The sequence below is a fragment of the Epinephelus lanceolatus genome, chromosome 8 (assembly GCF_041903045.1).
Source record: "Epinephelus lanceolatus isolate andai-2023 chromosome 8, ASM4190304v1, whole genome shotgun sequence".
Classification (NCBI taxonomy): domain Eukaryota; kingdom Metazoa; phylum Chordata; class Actinopteri; order Perciformes; family Serranidae; genus Epinephelus; species Epinephelus lanceolatus.
The window spans coordinates 17,333,222-17,357,977 of record NC_135741.1 but is presented as its reverse complement, the minus strand read 5'-3'; the positions used below and the strand labels follow the sequence as shown (position 1 = coordinate 17,357,977).

The 24,756-nt window shown below is 40.1% G+C and overlaps 4 protein-coding genes across 6 annotated transcripts; all 4 read right to left on the bottom strand.

The window, feature by feature from the left end:
- Nucleotides 1-139: 139 nt before the first annotated feature.
- LOC117257771 (cytosolic sulfotransferase 3-like) lies at nt 140-5,088 on the bottom strand. Of its 2 annotated transcripts, XM_078169934.1 has the most exons (9): nt 4,228-5,088; nt 3,665-3,797; nt 3,419-3,541; nt 1,373-1,473; nt 1,067-1,193; nt 861-958; nt 598-772; nt 387-494; nt 140-316 (listed from the first exon to the last, which is right to left on the bottom strand). In XM_078169934.1, the coding sequence occupies exons 1-9, from the start codon at nt 4,246-4,248 to the stop codon at nt 312-314; spliced, it is 891 nt and encodes a 296-aa protein (XP_078026060.1). In that variant the 5' UTR covers nt 4,249-5,088; the 3' UTR covers nt 140-311. The 2 variants fall into 2 exon arrangements, with proteins under 2 accessions (XP_078026060.1, XP_033483971.2); XM_033628080.2 differs by having other exon boundaries at nt 140-494; nt 4,228-5,086.
- A 961-nt stretch (nt 5,089-6,049) lies between these two features.
- On the bottom strand, nt 6,050-10,812 carry LOC117258516 (cytosolic sulfotransferase 3-like). The gene is made up of 8 exons (XM_033629501.2): nt 10,677-10,812; nt 10,335-10,467; nt 10,091-10,213; nt 8,577-8,677; nt 8,301-8,427; nt 8,095-8,192; nt 7,832-8,006; nt 6,050-7,728 (listed from the first exon to the last, which is right to left on the bottom strand). The coding sequence occupies exons 1-8, from the start codon at nt 10,695-10,697 to the stop codon at nt 7,616-7,618; spliced, it is 891 nt and encodes a 296-aa protein (XP_033485392.1). The 5' UTR covers nt 10,698-10,812; the 3' UTR covers nt 6,050-7,615.
- Nucleotides 10,813-13,685: 2,873 nt separating this feature from the next.
- LOC117258084 (cytosolic sulfotransferase 3-like) lies at nt 13,686-15,677 on the bottom strand. Its single transcript, XM_033628567.2, has 7 exons — nt 15,534-15,677; nt 15,281-15,403; nt 14,933-15,033; nt 14,614-14,740; nt 14,413-14,510; nt 14,150-14,324; nt 13,686-14,051 (listed from the first exon to the last, which is right to left on the bottom strand). Exons 1-7 carry the CDS (start codon nt 15,622-15,624, stop codon nt 13,939-13,941), a joined length of 828 nt encoding a protein of 275 aa, XP_033484458.2. The 5' UTR covers nt 15,625-15,677; the 3' UTR covers nt 13,686-13,938.
- A 4,225-nt stretch (nt 15,678-19,902) lies between these two features.
- On the bottom strand, nt 19,903-23,239 carry LOC117258515 (cytosolic sulfotransferase 3-like). Of its 2 annotated transcripts, none has more exons than XM_078169933.1 (8): nt 23,177-23,239; nt 21,837-21,969; nt 21,584-21,706; nt 21,256-21,356; nt 20,958-21,084; nt 20,757-20,854; nt 20,494-20,668; nt 19,903-20,395 (listed from the first exon to the last, which is right to left on the bottom strand). In XM_078169933.1, exons 2-8 carry the CDS (start codon nt 21,925-21,927, stop codon nt 20,283-20,285), a joined length of 828 nt encoding a protein of 275 aa, XP_078026059.1. In that variant the 5' UTR covers nt 21,928-21,969; nt 23,177-23,239; the 3' UTR covers nt 19,903-20,282. The 2 variants fall into 2 exon arrangements, with proteins under 2 accessions (XP_078026059.1, XP_033485390.2); XM_033629499.2 differs by lacking the exon at nt 23,177-23,239 and adding an exon at nt 22,301-22,460.
- Between the last annotated feature and the right edge of the window lie 1,517 nt (nt 23,240-24,756).

Here is a 24,756-nt window from a genome sequence, read left to right as displayed (position 1 = left end):
GTCTCCACATACACACAGCCTGTCCAGTCTTGTTCAAATTTCAGTACAGAACTAAAGTGTGGGGTCCGTCATCTTTTTCTTGTAGTCCACTGATCATTAATGTCTCGCGCACAATATAAAACAATATGAACAACATGAATGAGTTCTTGCTGTTTTATTGCAAATATAGAAATTTGAATATGAATAAACACCTTTTTATTTACATCACTGATCATATAGATCTCTTGGTCTCATTTGAAAGTGTCAGTGTAAATGGTGTTGTCATACTGCTGCTCTTTAATGACACATTAGCTTTGCAATCTTCTGAAGAGTCAGACTAACATAATATGTTAGTCTGGGAGGTTTTCTAACATAATATGTTAGTCTGACTCTCTCTCTTGTTCAAATTTCAGTGCGAAACTGAAGTGTGGGGTCCGTCATCTTTTTCTTGTAGTCTTCATCAAACTCTTCATTCTGAGAAACAGTGAAGTGGTTCTTCCAGTCACCAACTTTACCTGAAGAACCACAGAGAGAGTCAGACAGGTGCATTAGCTGAAGGTGGAGATCTGATTCTTTTGTTCTTGTCACACACTATTATCAATTTATTCATCAGGTTACCTTTTCTCATGAAGTGAGAGATTTTGAAATCCATAACTGGGTTTGAAGAATAGTTGGCCATGTCGTCCTTTTTCATATTATCAAACTGTGATCCACCTGTGACTCTTTTCTTCTCCTCATCTGAACGAGACAAACCAAGAAAGCTGCACAGTTTGTCTACTTCCCGTCCAGTGTCCTGGAAACACAGTGGTTTAGATATTATCATTACACCGTTAGCAAAGTAGCCTAAGCAGGATTAGACGCCAAAAAAACAACTACATCACCTTGACCATATCTTCGTAGAACATGTAATGGAGTTTTGGATAACTCTGCTTCTTCTTCCACCAGCCGCTTACATGGTCGTACCAGGATCCAAACACCACTGAGGCCACAGAACAATAAATGAAAGCACTTCAGTCGTGTTCAGTAGAAATCGATGCATCTCTGTACCAATAAAAAAGACTGCATTATTATAGTATTTTGTACATACTCTTTCCCTCCATGAATCTCTTGATGTAGTTGCTCCAGTCTCCAGGCTCTGGCTCAACCATGTTCATGGAATCAAAGTGAAAAAAAGACACCATGTTGTCTTTGGCATTGCGGGCCACGTAGACCATCTACAGAAGAAGAAAAAAACAAGTGTAACAGCAAGTGTTTGTTGTAGGTTGACATGCCTCTACTGCTTCTCTTTATCAGCCTTTAAATGAAAGATGAGTCCTTGATGTTACTTTGGCTGCTATTGCAGCATCTTGTGATAATGCATTGAAATAATACAAATAAGACACAAACTACTGACCCTGCAGTTTTGCTCCCAAAAGGACTTTGGCACAAACTGAACTGGAAAATGAGTCTTAATGAGTCGAGGAGAGGTGGGGAGGTTGTCTGCCAGATCTTTTCCTAAACGAAGGAACACAAATAGAGAAAGAAGTGATGCATTTGACATGACTGACCACTAAATATTACTAGCTTTACTGGAAAACTAGGTGGGGCTTATGTAAATGGACTACTCTACATCAGTGTGTCCAAAAACGACATGCAGAGTCTCCAGGGCTCTATTCTGGGGCCTCTTCTGTTTTACATCTACGTGCTTCCACTGGCTCAGATTAAGGGGAACTACAAAATATGTCACAATATGCAGATGACACACACATTTGTAAAACCATATCAGCAGCAGATAGTGGTCCCAACAAGTCACCCCAACAAGTCAGTGATTAGATGTGCCACTATTCTCTTCAATTAACAAAGACAAAACTGAGGTAGTTTTTTTTGGAGTCAAGGAAGAACAATTACAAGTCAATGCTCAGCTTTAGTTGGCAATACTGAAAACTACAGACAATTACAAAGTCAGTCTACTATCACCTTAAGAACATATAATGGATGAAATAATTTTGTCTCAGCAGGATGTGGGAAAAACTCGTCCATGCATTTTTTTAAGACTTCCCCCTAATTGTGTCTTTCTGGTCTCCCTTTAAAATGTTAATCAGACAGCTGCAGCTGATTTAGAACGCTGCTGCTTGAGTCCTCAGTAAGACCAAGACAGAGGATGACATGCATGTCAGGCTAATGGGTGACTCTAAATTGGCCGTAGGTTTGACTGTCAGCGTGAATGGTTGTCTATCTCTATAGCCCCTTTTACACTGCCAAATTTTCCATGAATGTTGGGCTGAGTTGCCGGTCAGCTGCGAGCGTTTATACACACAGAGGCGGAAAGGTGAGTTGATCCAAGGTGCCCAATTTTCCGCCTCGGAGGGTAGTCATATTGCTGGAACACTTTTAGTTTAAACAGACCGAGGCGGCCTTCCACAACGGGAGGGGCTGTTGAAGACTTGTGGGGGGAGCTGTTGATGACACCACATGTGCGACTCACTGGCGGTGGATAAACAGGAAACAGTTGATAGCAGGAATTAGCGAGCAGCTAGTAGCAAGAGGGAAACACAAACCTGACAGACACTGTAAAGAAGAGCAACTGGGAAGACAAGGAATAGCGCAGCCTCCTTGCACTCGCAAACGAAGAGGCCATTAACCGTCAGATGACGGGAACGGTGAAGAACAGGCCGATTTACGAGAGAATCGCCGCCTGACTACCGCCGCTTGACTAGCTGTGGCTTCCCTCCGATGTCACTGTTTATGTCACATGCTGAGCTACGTGTTTTGTTACTCGCTCACGCCAACCCATTGCCCTGAAAAAGGCGCATTCTGTATAAACAAAAGTAGGAAGACGGCAATTTTAAGCCCTCCCCGATTTTGTTTTTATACTGCCAATGCTGAAAAAAGACTGATTGGGCTTTCCTGCAAATTTGCACAATTCCTGTCCAAAAAGGGCTTAAGTGGCAGCCCTGCAGCAGTCTGGTGGCCTTTCCAGGATGTACCCCGCCCCGTGTCAGCTGGGATAGCTTTTGTTTGCCTCTGCCTTTTATTAAATCAAATATTAAATTATTTCTCACACTGTGGCGCAAATTTCATTCACATGTTTTTATACGTGTCTTTGTATATTTTAGCTTATCTTCTGTTGTCTAGCTCTTTCATGGCATTTTTAATTGTATTCAAATTTCCTTTTTCTTTTTCATTTTTTATTGATGCTTTTGATGTTTTCTGAATTTCTTTGTGCTACATAAATAAACTTGCCTTTCTTAAGAAAATCTGATGCTGTAAAGTGCTGAATTGTTTTTTGACTGTGGTAAATAAAGTGTTCTGCGACACAAACCTTTCATATACAGTGAAAACATTTACTGAAGTTTACACAAATGGTAGAAAATGAGGTTTACTGAGGGTTTATTAATCATTTGTATGTTTGTGATGTGTGTGTGTGTAAAATATAGAGAGTTTATTTGATCATCTTGACCTGAGCCCAATGATGGGATGAAAATCTCCAAAAAAGGCACTCTCTCAAAGATTGGAACGGTTCTTTGACGCTCTGTCTGACCAAAATACAGCAGGTCAAGGATGTAGGAGACCCATGTGGTTCCTGAAAGACAGAGACAGAGACAGAGAGAGAGGAAATAAAATAATCTCAACCCGTCACCTCTATGCACACATCTTTTACGACCTGTAAAGCGTTCATGCTGCAGTTTCCGGTTTACAGACTGACCTGCTTTGGGGTATGTCGCAATAAGTATATCATCTGGCCTGGCCTGGAAGTTTTGAACATTCTCCCAGTTGTCTGTGAAATAGTGGGTCATTGAGACTCCATGGAAGTCAAACAGTTCTGGTCGAGGGGGTAACTCCATGTTTAAAAGAAAGAAAAAGAAAGAAAGAAAGAAAGAAAGAAATGAACCAAAACATACAAACTATACGTGCATTGTGTGAGAGCAAGATTGTGTTTAAAAAGCAGCTTCTACAAGTCATCCTTAAAGAACAAGAGACAACAAATATTTAACAGTCCAAATAATGCAATGGTGTGCTCAAAGATTAAGTAATAGGTTGTAGTCAAGAAAAAAAAAACAGGTGCTGCTGAAGATTAAAAAAAGTTTAATATACAAATGTGTTAAAAAGCAATTAGAAATATATACAGCTTTAACATGCACTTTAAATTACTTAGTCTACAAGCCAATACTTATTTGCTCTGCTTTACATGCTTAGCAAGAAATGAACTCCACTTGAAAGAAAAGGCCAATGTAGCTTTTTGAAAAAGACTTTAATTTAGAGACATACCGATCCGGGCTCAAATGACATGTTGAACACTGCTGGTTTCTCTGCTGTATTTCTCACCCCTTTCTCTTCTCTTGCTGTAGTTTTTGTCAGACTAGCAAGCAATTCTGTCCTTCCTCTCACTTCTCATTGCATAACACTCTCTATTGTAACTGGAGCTCAGATTTGATTCTTTACTCTAGCCCCTCCCCTTTACAGACTTCCTGGGCATTTACCCTTTATTCCCCAGCTCTCAGAAACATACAGAGCATGCATGATATATGTTACAATATACCTAATTTGTCAAGAATCAACTTTTGTTTTTGATTCAGCGTGTTAAAGTTTAACACACGAGTCGGTACAAAACAAACAGGGGCATGTTTGGATCACGAATTTGCGTTTGAAAGATATTTAGATAACAGTCAGCCTCAGCAACAGTAATCCTTAAAAACAGGTTTTACTGTCACACCCCGATCACACTCAAAAGAAATTAATATGAACAATATAAATTAGCTCTTGTTTTAGAGAATGGCAGAAAGGAAATATAGCGTGGTGTGGTGCTACTTTTCACCTGTAGTTTTGGTTAGTGCCCTGCACGGGCCTATTATCTGGACCGGCCCGGCCCTGGCTCGAGGGGGTGGAGCCCCAGCCCGGCCCGACCCGACAGGTTTTCAGAATTCTCAAGCCCGAACCCGAAAAAAAGCCCGATTTTTTTGTTGTTGTTTTTTAAGCCTCCCATAACAACATGTAGGCTGTTAATGTTGCAGACATTAAAATAGTTTAATTGGGGTTTCTAGCATGGTATTAAGCTATATTCATTATATTTTGATTGAAAGGATAAAGTTAAATATGAATTTATTTAACTTAATGACTGTATTCTCCTATCAACTGTTGCTGCGCACTGTTGCAGTTGCATCGCGCACAGTCACTTCAAAAAACAAAATAATCAATTAAACAACCCCCAAAATGCTTCAAACACTTTTCTAAATAATCTTAATATTGAAAGGAAACGAAATATACCCAGACAAGGTCGGAGGTCTATATGTGCAGTTATAGACCTCCGACCTTATCTAAGCACTTTTAATGGCATAAGTGGGTATATTTCGTTTCCTTTCAATATTAAGATTATTTAGAAAAGTGTTTGAAGCATTTTGGGGGTTGTTTAATTGATTATTTTGTTTTTTGAAGTGACTGTGCGCGATGCAACTGCAGCGCCTGATATTGCAAATTGTAGGTGGTTGGTCTATTAACAAATAAACACGACTATCCAAGCCTAAGCTACAAACACGAACAAAACAAACCTTATCACAGTGTTTATGAATGGGATCAGTAAAATATTGTAGCGACCCTACAGTGAACGTTCTGTTGTAACGTCAATGTTCTGTGAGCGGGGTGCGAGAGTGAGTGCGCGTGCTTGTGTGTGTGGAGCGAGCTGGAGGAGAGAGCAGCAGTGCATGGTTCGAGTTAACGTTACAGCTAAGTCCTTGTTTTGTGGCTGTTTTGGCGTGGTTACGGCCAACAGTAACCTGTACTGTTCAGTAACAAACGGTGGCTTGCCGAATAACCGCGTCATCCTTCCATACGTCCTGGCGGACGCTACAATGTGGTGAGTGACGTGCAGCGGAGAAGCACAGCGGCTGCTGCGTTCAAGTGTTGCCGTTTAAATCGGTTAAACACAAACACACACCTCTCTAATTGGCAGGTAAAAAAAGCCCGAGCCCGGCCCGTGTCCGAGGTAATGATGTTGTAATTGGCTCGAAGCCCGGCCCTCGGGCCCCTCGGGCCTCGGGCTCCAGCGCAGGGCTCTAGGCTTGGTGTTGGTATCATATGTAATAAAACACAGTTTGGTATCACCAGTGTTTAGTTGACATGATACTATACATTTTCTACATTTAACTACTTGTGGTTAAATATAACATTGGTTAATTTTTCTCTTTTCTGTAAACGCAGTCACTTGTGATGAAAGAAATACTCTCCTTAAGACATGACCAGTCATTAGATCAACATTGTGCTTCATACTGTAAAACAGGCTCTAGTTCACAAGCTTAATTCAGATAATTAACAAGAGGATACACATCTCTGCTATCACAAGAGCGGTGGTTCTCAAGCTGTGGGGCAGGCCCCCCTGGGGGGAGCACAGAGCCACTGCAGGTGGGGCGTGGATGACAGGGAGTCCCTGAAGACACTGGGTTTCACTCAGATGGGTGTGGTTTTGCAAGACTTATCAGGAAACGCTTTGGCAACCTCTGCGATCATCGCAACCTATATTAGGATCAGAATATATGTGAGTAGGTCTTTGTTGTTGGACATGATTTAGTCTATCTTAATGTCAGTGTATTTAAGCACTGTTTAGTTGTATATATTTTCCATCAAACATTATTATGGTCACTCTGAGAATGTATCAGCAGTCATGTAAAAATTAAACGAAAATCTGCAGAGAAGTTTTGTTGTGGTTGCATCCATGCAGCAGTACAAGGAGCAAAAATGGAGACATGAATCTTCATAATTTGATGATCACATGAAAATTCATTTCTCATAGTTACATTGACAGTAAATCATAACGAAGGTCTCCTGTGGTTTAAAGGTTCAGTGTGTAGGTTTCAGGGGGATATACTGACAAAGATAGAAAATAAATTTAGTATAAAAGTAGAGCCACTGCTTCCTCGCCTTAAAGGGGTCAGTTGAGGTGATTCGGGCTTCTCATCAGGATGCCTCCTGGGTGCCTCCTGTAAGAGGTGTTCCCGGGCCTGTCCCACAGGTAGGAGGCCCTGGGGTAGACCCTGGACGTGCTGGTGGGATTACATATATCATCTGGCCTGGAAATGCCTTGGGTTCCCCCAGGAGGAGCTTGAAAGCGCTGCTGGGGAGAGGAACATCTGGGGTGCTTTGCTTGGCCTGCTGCCCCCACAACCCGGCCCCGGATGGTTACAATTTTGTTAGCTTATCCAACAACTGACGAGATGACCCAATGTGAGCTGACGAGAATGCACATCAGGCACACTACACTCTGTGTTATACAGGATGCAAGACACCACCCCCGGGTGAAACCCCATGTGTTTAGGTAGTCCCGTGGACAATTAGGGGGAAAAAAGGAGCCAAACAAATTTGAATGAATATGTAGGGAAAATAAACAAACAAGAGTTTGCAGATGCTGTCATGCTGAACTTTATCTCACTAAAATTCAACACTAATCCTGTTTTAGTGGTTGCTTCCCAAATTACTGTTAATTATTGATCTAAAAGTGTTGGTTGGGAGGTCATGAACTTTTTCTACCTCTGAAGGGGGGCATGACAGAAACATATTGAGAACAACTTCATTAGAGCCAACAGTAACATGATTTTCTCAAAGTAATGTCACATGTCCAGTCAGTCATGGACCCATCTCCGCATACACACAGCCTGTCCAGTCTTGTTCAAATTTCAGTGCGGAACTGAAGTGTGGGGTCCGTCATCTTTTTCTTGTAGTCTACATCGAACTCTTCATTCTGGGAAACAGTGAAGTGGTTCTTCCAGTCACCAACTTTACCTGAAGAACCACAGAGAGAGTCAGACAGGTGCATTAGCTGAAGGTGGAGATCTGATTCTTTTGTTCTTGTCACACACTATTATCAATTTATTCATCAGGTTACCTTTCCTCATGAAGTGAGAGATTTTGAAATCCATAACTGGGTTTGAAGAATAGTTGGCCATGTCGTCCTTTTTCATATTATCAAACTGTGATCCACCTGTGACTCTTTTCTTCTCCTCGTCTGAACGAGACAAACCAAGAAAGCTGCACAGTTTGTCTACTTCCCGTCCAGTGTCCTGGAAACACAGTGGTTTAGATATTATCATTACACCGTTAGCAAAGTAGCCTAAGCAGGATTAGACGCCAAAAAAACAACTACATCACCTCGACCATATCTTCGTAGAACATGTAATGGAGTTTTGGATAACTCTGTTTCTTCTTCCACCAGCCGCTTACATGGTCGTACCAGGATCCAAACACCACTGAGGCCACAGAACAATAAATGAAAGCACTTCAGTCGTGTTCAGTAGAAATCGATGCATCTCTGTACCAATAAAAAAGACTGCATTATTGCAGTATTTTCTACATACTCTTTCCCTCCATGAATCTGTGGATGTAGTTGCTCCAGTCTCCAGGCTCTGGCTCAACCATGTTCATGGAATCGAAGTGAAAATAAGACACCATGTTGTCTTTGGCATTGCGGGCCACGTAGACCATCTACAGAAGAAGAAAAAACAAGTGTAACAGCAAGTGTTTGTTGTAGGTCGACTGCTTCTCTTTGTAATCATTCAGCTTCTAAATGAAAGATGTGTCCGTATCTTGTGATAATGCATTGAAATAATACAAATAAGACACAAACTACTGACCCTGCAGTTTTGCTCCCAAAATGACTTTGGCACAAACTGAACTGGAAAATGAGTCTTAATGAGTCGAGGAGAGGTGGGGAGGTTGTCTGCCAGGTCTTTTCCTATACAAAGAAATAAAAATAGAGTAAGAAGTGAAGAAGTGCTGCATTTGACACGAGTGACCACTAAATATTACTAGTGTGGCTGGAAAACTAGGTGGGACACTCTGGCACAGTACTAAACTAGTGTAATTCCTACTTAAAAGATATGGACTACTCTGTGTCTACAGGTAATTGTACATCTGAGCGTACAAAATTACATGCAGAGTCTCCAGGGCTCTATTCTGGGGCCTCTTCTGTTTTACATCTACATGCTTCCACTGGCTCAGATTAAGGGGAACTACAAAATATGTTACGATATGCAGATGACTCACAAATTTACATAACCATATCACCAGCAGAAAATGGTCCGGTACAAGCTCTGACCAAGTGTACTGCACAAATGAGCAATTGGATGTGCCATAATTCTTTTCAAGTAAACAAAGACAAAACTAAGGTAATTGTTTTTGGAGTCAAGGAAGAACAATTACAAGTCAATGCTCAGCTTCAGTTGGCAATATTAACTACAGATGATTACAAAGTCAGTCTACTATAACCTTAACTTTTTCCCTGCCATTTACAAGATTTTCCACCATTTATGACCCAGCCCTTCCCCACCATTGACGAGATATTCTGTCAATCCATGTTTTCACTGTTACAAGATAGGGGGCGCTGGTACACATCTTTTGAAATAGAATAGCACTGCCATGTCCAAAAACAAATGAAGAAGAAGATATGCTGGAAAGTGCAAGAAGATGTTGTAACTTGTAAACTACACAAAAATGCCAGCGCAGACTGTGATAGTCTGGCGGCTTGTCCAGGATGGACCCAGCCTTTGACCCAACGTCAGCTGGGATATGCTCCAGCCCCCGTATGACCCCAAACAGGATAAGCGATTAGGTAAAATGAATGAATGAATGAATGAATGAATGAATGAATGAATGAATGAATATTCTGGGTGAATGTATGAGTATGAACTGGATTCGTAGTACAGGCCTCTGACTTCTCAGATCTCAGTCTGCTGCAACTCTCCTTTCTTTTAGATTAATTAAGACTTTTTTGTTTGCCTCTGCCTTTTATTAAATCAAATATTTGATTATTATAACAGTTTTATTATCATTATTATTATTATTATTATTATTATAACACTGCACCGTAACTTTTATTTTATTGCTTTTGATGTTTTCTGAATTGCTTTATGCTACATAAATAAACTTGCCTTTCTTAAGAAAATCTGATGCTGTAAAGTGCTGAATTGTTTTTTGACTGTGGTAAATAAAGTGTTCTGCGACACAAACCTTTCATATACAGTGAAAACATTTACTGAAGTTTACACAAATGGTAGAAAATGAGGTTTACTGAGGGTTTAATAATCATTTGTATGTTTGTGATGCATGTGTGTGAAATATGGAGAGTTTATTTGATCATCTTTTTGACCTGAGCCTAATGATGGGAAGATGAGCTCCAAGAAAGGCACTCTGTCAAAGATTGGAACCGTTCTCTGACGCTCTGTCTGACCAAAATACAGCAGGTCAAGGATGTAGGAGACCCATGTGGTTCCTGAAAGAAGACAGACAGAGACACAGAGAGGAAATAAAATTATCTCAACCCCTCACCTCTATGCTCACATCTTTTATAAGCTATAAAATATTTACACTGTTGTTCATGTTTATAGACTGACCTGCTTTAGGGTATGTTGCAATAAGTATATCATCTGGCCTGGCCTGGAAGTTTTGAACATTCTCCCAGTTGTCTGTGAAATAGTGGGTCATTGAGACTCCATGGAAGTCAAACAGTTCTGGTCGAGGGGGTAACTCCATGTTTAAAAGAAAGAAAGAAAGAAAGAAAGAAAGAAAGAAATGAACCAAAACATACAAAGTATACGTTCACTGTGTGTGTACTTAGTCTACAAGCCAATACTTAGGCTATTTGCATTGCTTTACATGCTTAGCAAGAAATGAACTCCACTTGAAAGAAAAGGCCAATGTAGCTCTTTGAAAAAGACTGTAATTTAGAGACATACCGAGCCGGGCTCAAATGACATGTTGAACACTGCTGGTTTCTCTGCTGTATTTCTCACCCCTTTCTCTTCTCTTGCTGTAGTTTTTGTCAGACTAGCAAGCAATTCTGTCCTTCCTCTCTCTTCTCATTGCATAACACTCTCTCTATTGTAACTGGAGCTCAGTCCCAGATTTGATTCTTTACTCTAGCCCCTCCCCTTTACAAACTTCCTGGGCATTTACCCTTTATTCCCCAGCTCTCAGAAACATACAGAGCATGCATGGTGTATGTTACCATGTACCTAATTTGTCAAGAATCAACTTTTGTTTTTGATTCAGTGTGTTAAAGTTTAACACACGAGTGGGTACAAAACAAACAGGGGCATGCTTGGATCACAAATTTGAGCAGGAAAGATATAACAGTCAGCCTCAGCAACAGTAATCCTTAAAAACAGGTTTTACTGTCATACTCTGATCACACTCAGAAGAAATGATGTTCTATTGCAAATACCGAAATATGGATCGGAATGAAAATCTTTGGATTTACATCAACGATCACACTAATCTCTTGGTCTCATTGGAGAATGTCAGTGTAAATGGTGTCGTCACATAGCTGCTCTTTAATTACACACTGAGGAATGAAATTCCATATTTGTTAACTCCCCTGTCTGTTAAACCATGTGAGCATGTCGAAAACATGGATGTGATTTTAGACACTTATCTTAACTATCAGAAGCACATCGCTAATATTTCTAAGAACGCCTTTTTAGACCTCAAAAATATATCAAAATTTAGATGCTTCATGCCTCAGTCAGACTCTAAAAGGCTGGTTTATGCTTTTTTTCTCAGCAGGCTGGATTACTGTGATGCATTTTTGCTGGACTGACAATGCAGACATTAGATAAACTTCAGCTTAATCAGAATGCAGCAGCCAGAGTTTTAACAAAAACTAAAAGGTCTGACCACATAACTATATTATATTCTCTTCTGGCTCCCAATAAAACAAAGAATTGATTTTAAAATACTTCCTATTGTTTATAAATGTTTTAATGGTTTAGCTCCCTCCTATGTTGCTGACATGATCACAGAGATCACACCAGAGAGATCCCTTAGATCATCAAATACAGGTCCACTCATTGTACCTAAAATCAACTCTCAATCAGCTCATGGTGCTTTTACTCATTATGGTCCTAATCTCTGGAATTCTCTTTGACATGAACTATGGTTTGCTATAACACTGTTCTCTTTTAAAAGCAAACTAAAAACATCTTTTTTTGCAACCTTTTAGTTAGGTTTTTAAGTGTATTTTTACTTGGTATAGGAATTATTAATATTATAATTATCTCCTCTTTTTAAGAATAATGATAATAATACCTTCTTATTTTGTTTGTTTTTATCATGTCTTGCTTGTTCTAAAAAGTCCCATACCCACTTAAAGGTCCAATGTGTGGAATTTGGGGCATCCATTGGCAGACTTGGTACATCATTAGTCTGGGCAGCTAAGCTGCCAGGACACTATTGTAATCCTAGGTATTTTTCTTCTTTCTTCTTTCTTCTGCCAGGGAAATCATACTTCCCATGGGTGAAAACTCACCAAACTTTGCACAAAGGTCCAGTCTCATGCCAGATATCCTCAGCTGTAAACTCAAGCCAATAGTCCTGTAACTGTAAACGGTACTGTAAACATATACGTACAAATTCTTGCTAAATAAATCTTCAATGTTCATGTAAAAAAATGACAAAATTCTAGAGGTAGATGATGTGTGGCAAATTTCAGAATTTTATCTCAAAAACTGAATTTGTGACAGCATTTTGAATTTTGCTTTAATGTGAACAATTGGAGTCAATGTACAAATGGCAATTTTAAACATCAGTTTTTCACTTACGGAGCAAAATCAGTCATTGTTACAAACAAATTACCAACATCTCCATGCTGTCTAGATGCAATATGTGTATTTTCAGATTTTTGTTTCGATAACTGAATTTTGAAATCTGCTTTTCCATGCATGGACGGCTGCTAAACCTGCACGTCTGGCTTTGTGAAGCTACACATGAATAGTCACTGACTAATTAGCTCAGTGAGACAGAAATTGATTCTTAGTCTCAGAGGTTGTGAGTTCAAGCCTCAGCTGATACAAAAGGCAGATTGTGTTGCTAAATTCCTAAATGTCTTCCAATTCTTCTGCTTGTTGCTCAGAATTGCCTAAAAATGCCAGGACCCAACCCATCGCTGTGCAGCAGCTATAATATTGAAAAGTATGTTTTCATGAAACGACCTGAAAATAAGAATTGTTTTCTTTGTGTTACCTCAGAATGAGTCATTGAGATCTACACACAGAGTTGGTCCCCCTCCATGGAGTCCGCCATGTTGTTCTACAGTAGCCCAGAACAGACACTGGCTGTCAAAAACTGGCTCTATAGGGCCGTTAGTATTTTTCTGTCAGTCACTGTGGTTCGCCTACATGCTTTACTCACAGGTTTCACTTCTGCAACCTCTCTGCTCAGTGCTGCTAAATCCTACACACTGGACCCTTAAGAAATGATCAGTATCAATACTGGTATCATTAAAACTGTAGAAAAAAGTATCGGTATCATATTGAAATAAAAATGGATTGGTATTGCCCCTGCCTAGTGGACATGATACTATACATTCTTTTAATTAAACTAAGTTAGTTTAAATACATCATTGATTATTTTTTGTTTTCTGTACGTACAGTTAGGGTTGGGGGATATGGATGAAATCAAATATATTTTTAAACAAATACCTCAGTCATGATGCAACGATGTTGTGGGGTTGATTATCAATGCTTTTTAAAAATATTTACAAAATGGGATTTTTGTTAAATAATCATCAGTAATGTGGAGATAATGACTAAATGGGTAAAGGCAAATAAGCAAGACCAGTCTGGTAAGTTCAGAAAATTACATCACTTTACTGTAAAGCAGCATTTAAAAGCAGGTTAAAATCAACACTTACAATATTATGATATCCAAAATCTCAATATGTAGTCGCATATCACAAAATCAGTGTATTATCAATATATTCCTCAGCAATCTCTTGTTATGAAAAAAAAATTCACCTTCAGACATGATCCATCATTTAATTTTTACCATGCTTCATAGAATATCATTCACAGCCTTAATTCATATAATCAATAAGAAGATATACGCCACACATCTACTATCACATTAGAGGCAACAGTAACTTGATTTTCTCAAAGTAATGTCACATGTCCAGTCAGTCATGGACCCATCTCCACATACACACAGCCTGTCCAGTCTTGTTCAAATTTCAGTGCGGAACTGAAGTGTGGGGTCCGTCATCTTTTTCTTGTAGTCTTCATCAAACTCTTCATTCTGGGAAACAGTGAAATGGTTCTTCCAGTCACCAACTTTACCTGAAGAACCACAGAGAGAGTCAGACATGTATGTTTGCTAAAGGAGGAGATCTGATTCTTTTGTTCTTGTCATTGTATCAATTTATTCATCAGGTTACCTTTTCTCATGAAGTGAGAGACTCTGAAATCCATTACTGGGTGCAGTGAATAGTTGGCCATGTCGTCCTTTTTCATATTATCAAACTGTGATCCACCTGCAACTCTTTTCTTCTCCTCGTCTGAACGAGTCAAACCAAGAAAGCTGCACAGTTTGTCTACTTCCCGTCCAGTGTCCTGGAAACACAGTGGTTTAGATATTATCATTGCATTGTTAGCAAAGTAGCCTAAACAGGATCAGACCCCCCAAAGAATACTACATCACCTCGACCATATCTTCACAGAACATGTAATGGAGTTTTGGATAACTCTGCTTCTTCTTCCACCAGCCGTTCACATGGTTGTACCAGGATCCCCATACAACTGAGGCCACAGAACAATTAATGAAAGCACTTCAGTAGTGTTCTATAGAAATCTTTGCATCCCTGTACCAATAAAAAACTAAATTATTGTATTTCACGCATACTCTTTCCCTCCATGAATCTCTGGACATAGTTGCTCCAGTCTCCAGGCTCAGGGTGAGCCATGTTCATGCGATCAAAGTGAAAATAAGACACCACATTGTCTTTGGCATTGCGGGCCACATAGACCATCTACAGAAGAAGAAAACACTTAAACGATCTAAAGAACTTTATATGAGACATAATATACTTTTACACACCTAGACATGTCTCAAATTCTACTGCTTCTCTTAATCATTACTCAGCCTAGGAATTAGATATGAGTCTCTTCAGCGTCTTATGATCATGCAGTAAAATAATATAAGTAAAATACAAACTACTGACCCTGCAGTTTTGCTCCCAAAAGGACTTTGGCACAAACTGGACTGGAAAATGAGTATTAATGAGTCGAGGAGAGGTGGGGAGGTTGTCCACCATGTCTTTTCCTAAAAGAAGAGGTAAAGATGCAGTAAGGAAATCTCTGATGCTGTAAAGTGCTGAAATAGTTTCTTGACTGCTACAGTCAGGTAGGTAATGTCTTTTGACACAAACCTTTCAGATACAATGATAATGTTCACGGAAGTTTTATGCAAAAGGTCGAAAATAAGATTTTCTGAAGGTCAAATAAGTGTTTGTATGTTTATAATGAATGTTCATAAAATATGGTGAAGTGTATTCGATTGTCTGTTTGACCTGAAATCAAAGACGGGATGAAAATCTCCAAGAAAGGCACTCTGTCAAAGATTGGAACGGTTCTCTGACGCTCTGTCTGACCAAAATACAGCAGGTCAAGGATGTAGGAAATCCACGTGGTTCCTAAAAGACAGATGGAGACACAAAGAGAGAAGGTGGGGGGGAATAAAATAATCTCAACCCTTCACCTCTTTGCACACACCTTTTATATGCTATAAAGCATTTACACTGGAGTTCATGTTTATAGACTGACCTGCTTTGGGGTATGTTGCAATGAGTATATCATCTGGCCTGGCCTGGAAGTTTTGGATGTTCTCCCAGTTGTCTGTGAAATAGTGGGTCATTGAGACTCCATGGAAGTCAAACACTTCTGGTCAAGGGGGTAACTCCATGTTTAAAAGAAAGACCAAAAGAAAAGAATCAAGCATACAAATAACTACACTGACTCTACAAGTCATCTTTAAAGAGGACACAAGGAGGAGAGACACAACAAGTAGTTAACGGTCCATGAGGACAATGGTGTCATCAAAGATTAAGCTTTCAAATGCATGAAAAAGCAATTATGAAAATATAGCTTTTGCTTGTGTTTTAAATGACTTCTCATTTGCTCCGCTTTACAGGTTTAACAAGAAATTAACTCTGCTTGAGAATAAAGCCCAAATTAGCTATTTTTAAAAAAATGCATTTCGACTTTAGATTAATTTAGAGACATACCATGCCTGGCTGAAACGACATGCTGAACGCTGTTGGTTTCTCTGATGTAGTTCTGACTCTTTTCTTTCCTCCTGCTGTAGTTTCTTTGTTTTGTATATTTTTCAGGTAAGTCAACTGCCCTTCCTTTCTACTATCGTTACATAACATTTTCTCTGTTGTCTCTGGTCCAGCCCAGGTGTTTCATAGTATTCCTGCTCCTCTTCTTTCTAGATATCCTGGACATTTACCCTTTATTTCCCTGTCCTCTCTGAAAGTACAGAGCATGCAAGGTATATGTAACCCTATACCTAATTCGTCAGGAATAAACTTTTTTGAGGGGCATGTTTGTATCAAGAAATTGAGCAGGAAAGATGCATAGACAAGAGTCAACCTTAGCAACCTCAAACAGATTTTACTACTTTCATTCTAATTTGTTCGTTCTAACCACTTGAAAATCAAACTAGAAAAATGCATTTTCAACAGAAAATGCAGTGTGAATGCTGAGAGCTGAATGGATTTTATAGCACGGCTAGAAACACAGACGTATTAAACAAACTGCTTGAAGAATCTTAAAGCCCAAATGCAGTGCACTGCAGAAGACTGGAGTTCGACCACTGACACTGACGGGTTGTGACCAATCTGCCAGAGTGCAGCACACTATTATGACATGAACTCTCAACTCTGTTGTGCAGTAACAACTGCTGCTGTTGTATAACATTTTTCTCTCTTGGTGAATAACCCATCAACTGGTACAAAACTCAACTCTCCTACTCAGGAAATTGAGCCCCACTGTGCATTCCAATACGCACATTACCATACTATATAGTATGCCAGAAAAAGATTTAGTATGTCCTTATACATAGTATGTCAAATGCAGTATGCCATAAATACCAGGATGTTCTACTACATGCAGTCCGATTTTGCTGTATGCAAGCCAGCATGCTTTTGTGACTATTCTGACACACAATCCTCTGTGCAGCAGACGATACGTCACATCTACTAACCCACAAACAAATGATAGCTGATTAAAAGCTGCAAGAAGCCGCAATGACAGATGACAGCGCATTTAAGTAACTGATGACCAGTTAAGAAGTAATAATAGAAATACTGATTGTTTAAGTGAACAAATAATCATAAATATTACAAACAACAACAGGACATAACTATAAAAATAACAATGACAGAGAACTGCAGATGTAATTTCACTGTCTCAAATATGATAAGTTAGAATCTACAATCTGTGCAGCTACAACACTCAAGTTAAACTACATATATTGTAAAGTAAGGCAAGGCAAGTTTATTTGTATAGCACATTTCAGCAACGAGGCAATTCAAAGTGCTTTACATAAAACATACAGCAAGTAAAAGCAATAAAGGCAACATAAAAAGACATTAAAACAATCAGAAAGAGTTACATTGGAAATAAAATAGTACAATTAATTAAAAAGAGTTTAGTAACAACTGCAGAGCTCTCCAGGTTGACCTCTGTCTCTGGTGAATTTGGTAGGTGGTGTTTCTTTTATCTCCTAGGTAACAGATATCAAAGCAAGCTGATCAAAGTGCAGGCTGTAATGTTTTAAAGGACAACTTCGGTATTTTTCAACCTGGGCTCTATTTCCCCATGTGTATGTGTGCATATGATTCATAGGTACCACTCGTTCTAAAATTGGTTCAGTATTGAGCCGCGAAATGAGCTAAAACGGTAATGGGGGCAAATGCGTCCCGTATAAAAGTGCTTTTTTTCCGCCACTGACCGGTTCAGATCGCCAGTGTTATCTCTGTAGATAGCATATTGTAGCGGCCCTGGGGCAGTGGTGAGTGTGAATAAGTGGAGTCAGCTGTAAGTCAGTGTTGGAGCAGAGAGGCGGAAGGCGTCCCCGCTCGGTATTGTAAATGAGTATGTGTGTGTGAAGTGTGTGTTTTTTCGCCACTGACCGGTTCAGATCGCCAGTGCTATCTCTGTAAATAGCATGCTAACTTAGCCTCTCCCTTACCTCTGGGCTGTATGATGTCACGAGCTTTGCTCCACTGTGTCTGTAGCTCTCTCTACTCGTGGGACAGCCGTTTTCTTGAGGGAGAGGTGTTTCGGGATTGGATGTCTTCTCTTCTTCGGCTGGCAGTAGTCATCTTGGGAGAAGTGAGCACTGCAGACCCGATGGTCTGCAAGGCGCAGTGTCTGGACAGGAGTGTTAGTGTCCATTTGTAGCACAACTAGCCACAACTTCAGCATCTCGCCGGCCGACAAAGGCAGCCTGTGAAAGCTGTACGGGGTGTTGCGCGACATCCTGTTCTTGCGTTCGGGAAAAAGGCCCGTTTATTTGAGCGCTCCAAAAACTCCAGTAACACTCCAGAGGGTAGCACGTAAAAGACTCCGTCTTCTGACTCTTCTAGTGTAACACATCACACATACATACTCATTTACATTACCAAGCGGGGACGCCTTCCGCCTTTCTGCTCCGACACTGACTGACAGCTGACTCCACTCATTCACACTCACCACTGCCCCAGGGCCGCTACCATATGCTATTTACAGAGATAACACTGGCGATCTGAACCGGTCAGTGGCGAAAAAAAGCACTTTAATACGGGACACATTTGCCCCCATTACCATTTTAGCTCGTTTCGCGGCTCAATACTGAACCAATTTTAGAACGAGTGGTACCCATGAATCATACGCACACATACACATGGGGAAATAGAGCCCAGGATGAAAAATACCGAAGTTGTCCTTTAAGAAGGTAGTGTGTCCCGATTGTGTGCATACTGCATGCAACAGTACGTACTTTTTAAGGGCAGCTGCTGTACCTTCTAAAAGATCCACTTGCACCATTGACACAGCAAAAGCTGTAGTTGTGGTAACAGTAGTGATGTAATTGCCACCCCCAAAACCATGACTGAGAACCAGTGATTGCTGAAGGTGCAATCAATAAGCTGATCATCCAAGCTGATTACAAATGAGCCCTGATGCATTTATGTGTTTAAAAAATGTTTGTCATTGTTGACAGTTGCAGTTCCCAAAATGCACATTGATTTATGCCGAGTGCTGTACCTGCTGAGCTACCAAGATCCTGGTTTATACAAGGGAAAAGATAAAGTCTTAAAAAGGATGGAGGTCCTAACAATTAAAAACATCATGTAAAGACACTGCTGCAGTTGTAATCAAATCAACCACGCCAGCTCCTCCTTTTCATGTTGTATCTAACTTATCAGTGTCATTTCTGTTTGTCATCGGTGCTGCTTTGTTCTGGTCCCGGGGGGTCTTTGCTGCTGCTCTCTCTGCCTTAGGCTTTCCATGTAGGCACATGGAAGGGCAGGGAGGTTTGCCTCTCTGTCTCAGGCTTGCCTCATTTGCACATGGAAGGGCAGGGAGGTGTGCTCTCTCCGCCTTATGCTTTCCACGTAGGCGTGTGGTAGAGGCTTTCTGCGTAGGCCCAAGTAAAGGCAGAGGGGCCCCAGAACAGAGCCATACCACCAAATATAATACTGTGCCAAATATAATACTGCAAATGGAAATAAAGTTTTCTTTGACAAAAGTGTTCCTGACTGAAATACATTTTATTTATAGAGTGCGTTCATGCTACTCAAAGGCACGTTGCATTAGATAAAAACGTTCATAAAATGAAATACACATTAGAAGCTCTTTTGAAAAGATGAGTTCTGATGAGTGATTTGAGTCAGGAGAGGCTGGTGGAGTCTCGAATGTGTTTGGGGAGAGAGTTCCAGAGGGAAGGGTTGGATATGGAGAAGGCTCTATCGCCCCAGGTTCAGTGCTTGGTCCTGAGTGGTGGAGTCATGTTGCAACGATATTGTGGGGTTGATTATCAGTGCTTTTACAAAATATTTACACAATGAGATTTTTGTTAAATAATCATCAGTAATGTGGAGATAATGACTAAATGGGTAAAGGCAAAAAAGCAACAACAGTCTGGTAAGTTCAGAAAATTACATCACTTTACTGTAAAGCAGCATTTAAAAACAGGTTAAAATCAGCACTTACAATATTATGATATCCAAAATATTAACAATATGTAGTCTCATATCACAAAATCAATATATTATCAATATTTAGCTTGGCCAAACATACAATCTCTTGTTATGAAAGAAATATTCACCTTCAGACATGATCCATCATTTAATTTCCATCATGCTTCATAAAATATCGTTCACAGCCTTAAGAAAATTGATAAGATTTTACTTCATTTCTACTATCACATTAGAGCCAACAGTAACATGATTTTCTCAAAGTAATGCCACATGTCCAGTCAGTCATGGACCCATCTCCACATACACACAGCCTGTCCAGTCGCGTTCAAATTTCAGTGCGGAACTGAAGTGTGGGGTCCGTCATCTTTTTCTTGTAGTCTTCATCAAACTCTTCATTCTGGGAAACAGTGAAATGGTTCTTCCAGTCACCAACTTTACCTGAAGAACCACAGAGAGAGTCAGACATGTATGTTTGCTAAAGGAGGAGATCTGATTCTTTTGTTCTTGTCATTGTATCAATTTATTCATCAGGTTACCTTTTCTCATGAAGTGAGAGATTTTGAAATCCATAACTGGGTGCAGTGAATAGTTGGCCATGTCGTCCTTTTTCATATTATCAAACTGTGATCCACCTGCAACTCTTTTCTTCTCCTCGTCTGAACGAGTCAAACCAAGAAAGCTGCACAGTTTGTCTACTTCCCGTCCAGTGTCCTGGAAACACAGTGGTTTAGATATTATCATTGCATTGTTAGCAAAGTAGCCTAAACAGGATTAGACACCAAAAAAACAACTACATCACCTCGACCATATCTTCATAGTACATGTAATGGAGTTTTGGATAACTCTGCTTCTTCTTCCACCAGCCGTTCACATGGTCGTACCAGGATCCCCATACAACTGAGGCCACAGAACAATTAATGAAAGCACTTCAGTAGTGTTCAATAGAAATCTTTGCATCTCTGTACCAATAAAAAACTAAATTATTGTATTTCACGCATACTCTTTCCCTCCATGAATCTCTGGATGTAGTTGCTCCAGTCTCCAGGCTCAGGGTGAGCCATGTTCATGCGATCAAAGTGAAAATAAGACACCACATTGTCTTTGGCATTGCGGGCCACATAGACCATCTACAGAAGAAGAAAACACTTAAATGATCTAAAGAACTTTATATGAGACATAATATACTTTTATACACTTAGACATGCCTTAAATTCTACAGCCTATAAATTAGATATGAGTCTCTTCAGCGTCTTATGATCATGCAGTAAAATAATATAAGTAAAATACAAACTACTGACCCTGCAGTTTTGCTCCCAAAAGGACTTTGGCACAAACTGGACTGGAAAATGAGTCTTAATGAGTCGAGGAGAGGTGGGGAGGTTGTCCACCATGTCTTTTCCTAAAAGAAGATGCAGTAAGAAAATCTCTGATGCTGTAAAATGCTGAAATAGTTTCTTGACTGCTACAGTCAGGTAGGTAATGTCTTTTGACACAAACCTTTCAGATACAATGATAATGTTTGCTGAAGTTTATGCAAAAGGTAGAAGATAAGATTTTCTGAAGGTCAAATAAGTGTTTGTATGTTTATAATTAATGTTAATAAGTGTTTTCGATTGTCTGTTTGACCTGAAATCAAAGATGGGATGAAAATCTCCAAGAAAGGCACTCTGTCAAAGATTGGAACGGTTCTCTGACGCTCTGTCTGACCAAAATACAGCAGGTCAAGGATGTAGGAGACCCATGTGGTTCCTAAAAGACAGATGGAGACACAAAGAGAGAAGGTGGGGGGGAATAAAATAATCTCAACCCTTCACCTCTTTGCACACACCTTTTATATGCTATAAAGCATTTACACTGGAGTTCATGTTTATAGACTGACCTGCTTTGGGGTATGTTGCAATGAGTATATCATCTGGCCTGGCCTGGAAGTTTTGGATGTTCTCCCAGTTGTCTGTGAAATAGTGAATCATTGACACTCCATGGAAGTCAAACAGCTCTGGCCGAGGGGGTAACTCCATGTTTAAAAGAAAGAAAAGAACCAAAACATACAAATATCAGCGTCTACAAGTCATCTTAAAAGAAGGGGAGACACAACAAGTAGTTAACGGTCCGTAAGGACAACACTGGTGCTGCTGAAGAAAAAAAAGTTGAATATTCAAATGAATGATAAAGCAATTACGAAAATACAGCTTTTGCATGTGTTTTAAATGACTTCATGCTGAATCAGTTCTCATTTGCTCCACTTTACAAGCTTTGAAAGAAATGAACTCCACTTGAGAGAAAACGCCCAATTTAGCTCTTTAAAAAAAGCCTTTTAGACTTAAGCTTAACTTTGAGACATACCAAGTCTGGCTGAAACGACATGCTGAACGCTGTTGGTTTGTCTGCTTTAGGTCTGATTCTTTTGTCTCCTCCTGCTGTAGTTTCTTCGTTTTGTTTTGTTTTTCAGATAAGCAAACTGCCCTTCCTCTCTACTGTCGTTGCATAACACTTTCTCTGTTGTCCAGTCCCACATGTTTCATAGTATTCCTGCTCCTCCCCCTTTCCAGATTTCCTGGACATTTACCCTTTATTCTCCTGTCCTCTCTGAAAGTACAGAGCATGCAAAATATATGTAACCCTATACCTAAATCGCCAAGAGTAAACTCTTTGAGACAGTATGAAGCATGCAGGGACATGTTTGCAGCATGGTATTATGACATAAATTCTCTGTTGGGTTGTGCAGTAACAACTGCTGCTGTTGTATAACATTTTTCTCTCTTGGTGAATAACCATCAACTGGTACAAAACTCAACTCTCCCACTCAGGAAATTGAGCCCCACTGTGCATTCCAGTACCTATACTACCATACTATATAGTATGCCAGAAAAAGATTTAGCATGTCCCAATACATAATATGTCAAATGCAGTATGCCAAAAATACCAGGATGTTCTACTACATGCAGACTGACTGTGCAGTATGTAAACCAGCATGCTTTTCTGGCTATTCTGACCCACAATTCTCTGCACAGCGGACGATAAGTCACAATGACGGATGACAGCGCATTCAAGTAACTGATGACCAGTTGAACAGTGATAACAGGAATAGGCATATATATTACAAACAATAGGACATAACTATAAAACAACATAGACAGAGAACTGCAGCTGTGATTTCACTGTGGCAAAGGTTAGAATCTAAAATCTGTGCAGTCATAACTTTGAAGTTAAACTACATACATTGCAAAGTAACAACAGCAGAGCTCTCCGGGTTCGACTCCGTCTCTGTGAACTCTGTAAGTGGTGTTTGTTTTATCTCCTAGGTAATGGATATAAAAGCAAGAGGGTCAAAGTCCAGGGCATAACGTTATGACAAGGTAGTGTGGCCCGATTGTGTGCACACTGCATGCAACAGTGCCTGCTGTTTAAGGGCAGCTGCTACTAAAAGTAAAAAAATAAAGTATGCAAATCGGCCCCCACCCCCAGTCTCCCACGAGACAGGGGTAGGGGTAGAGTTGGGATCCATTGCACCATTGAAACAGCAAAAGCTGCAGTAGTAGTAGTAGAAGTGATGTAATCTCCACCTCCAAAAACCATGACTGAGAACCAGTGATTGCTGAAGGTGTAATCGATAATCTAATTATCACAGTTGATTGAAAATGAGCTCTAATGCCTTCATGCATATAGACCTTAAAGTTGAATTAAACACAAAGGGTGCGTTCTAAATCACATAGGCCTACTTTTTCTTTTTACTTCAAGTAGGTACTGCAGCTGCCAGAGACAGATGTCATTCGGAGGCCTCTGCTGTTGTTATTTTGCAAGTAATAACTGCACATTGTAGATTATAACCATTCATTGCTCTGTCATTGTTAATTAATACATATGCCCTTTTATTGTTGGTTACATTTATGATTATTTTATTCAATTAAACAACTAATATTCCTATTATTACGAATCAACTGGTCATTAGTCACCCAAGTAGGCTGTCATCCATCATTGTGACTTTTGAAATCGATCTTTTCTGCAGAGGATTGTGGGTCAGAATGGCTGAAAAGCATGCTGGCTTACATACTGCAACATGTGACCGGATGTAGTAGAACATCCTTGTATTTTGGCATACTGCATTTGACATACTATGTATTGGGACATACTATATCTTTTTCATACTGTATAGTATGGTAGTATGGGTACTGGAATGCACAGATAACGTTTCTCATTGTTGACCATGCAGTTCCCAAAATACACACTGATTTATGCCGAGTGCTGAGCTACCAAGATCCTGGTTTATACAGGGGAAAAGACTGACTATTAAAAACATCATGTAAAGACACTGCTACAGGTGATATCAAATCAACCAGGTGAAGTTTAAGACAAGGATCATTTCTGGACAGACCAGAATTTGAACGTGGTGGACGATTGGCTCGCGCTGTATTCACTGCACTACAGAGCAGTCCAATTATTTGAAACAAGACAGAGGTCCACAAACCATCAGAAACCGATGCAGATGAAGTATTACTTTGAGGCAGTAATAATTCAGTCTTGAATGTGTTCGGGGAGAGAGTTCCAGAGGGAGGGTGTGGCTATGGAGAAGGCTCTGTCGCCCCAGGTCTGGTGCTTGGTCCTGACTGGTGGAGTCAGGAGGTTGGCATCAGAGGAGCAGAGGCTGCAGGAAGGAGTGTGAGGTAGGGCTTGGTTATGGAGGCCTTTGTGAGTGAGGAGAAGGACTTTGAATTGGATGTGTTGTGGGACAGGGAGCCAGTGGAGGTTCTGAAGAATGTGATCGCAGGAGTGGGAATCGGTGAGCAGATGGGCAGCAGAGT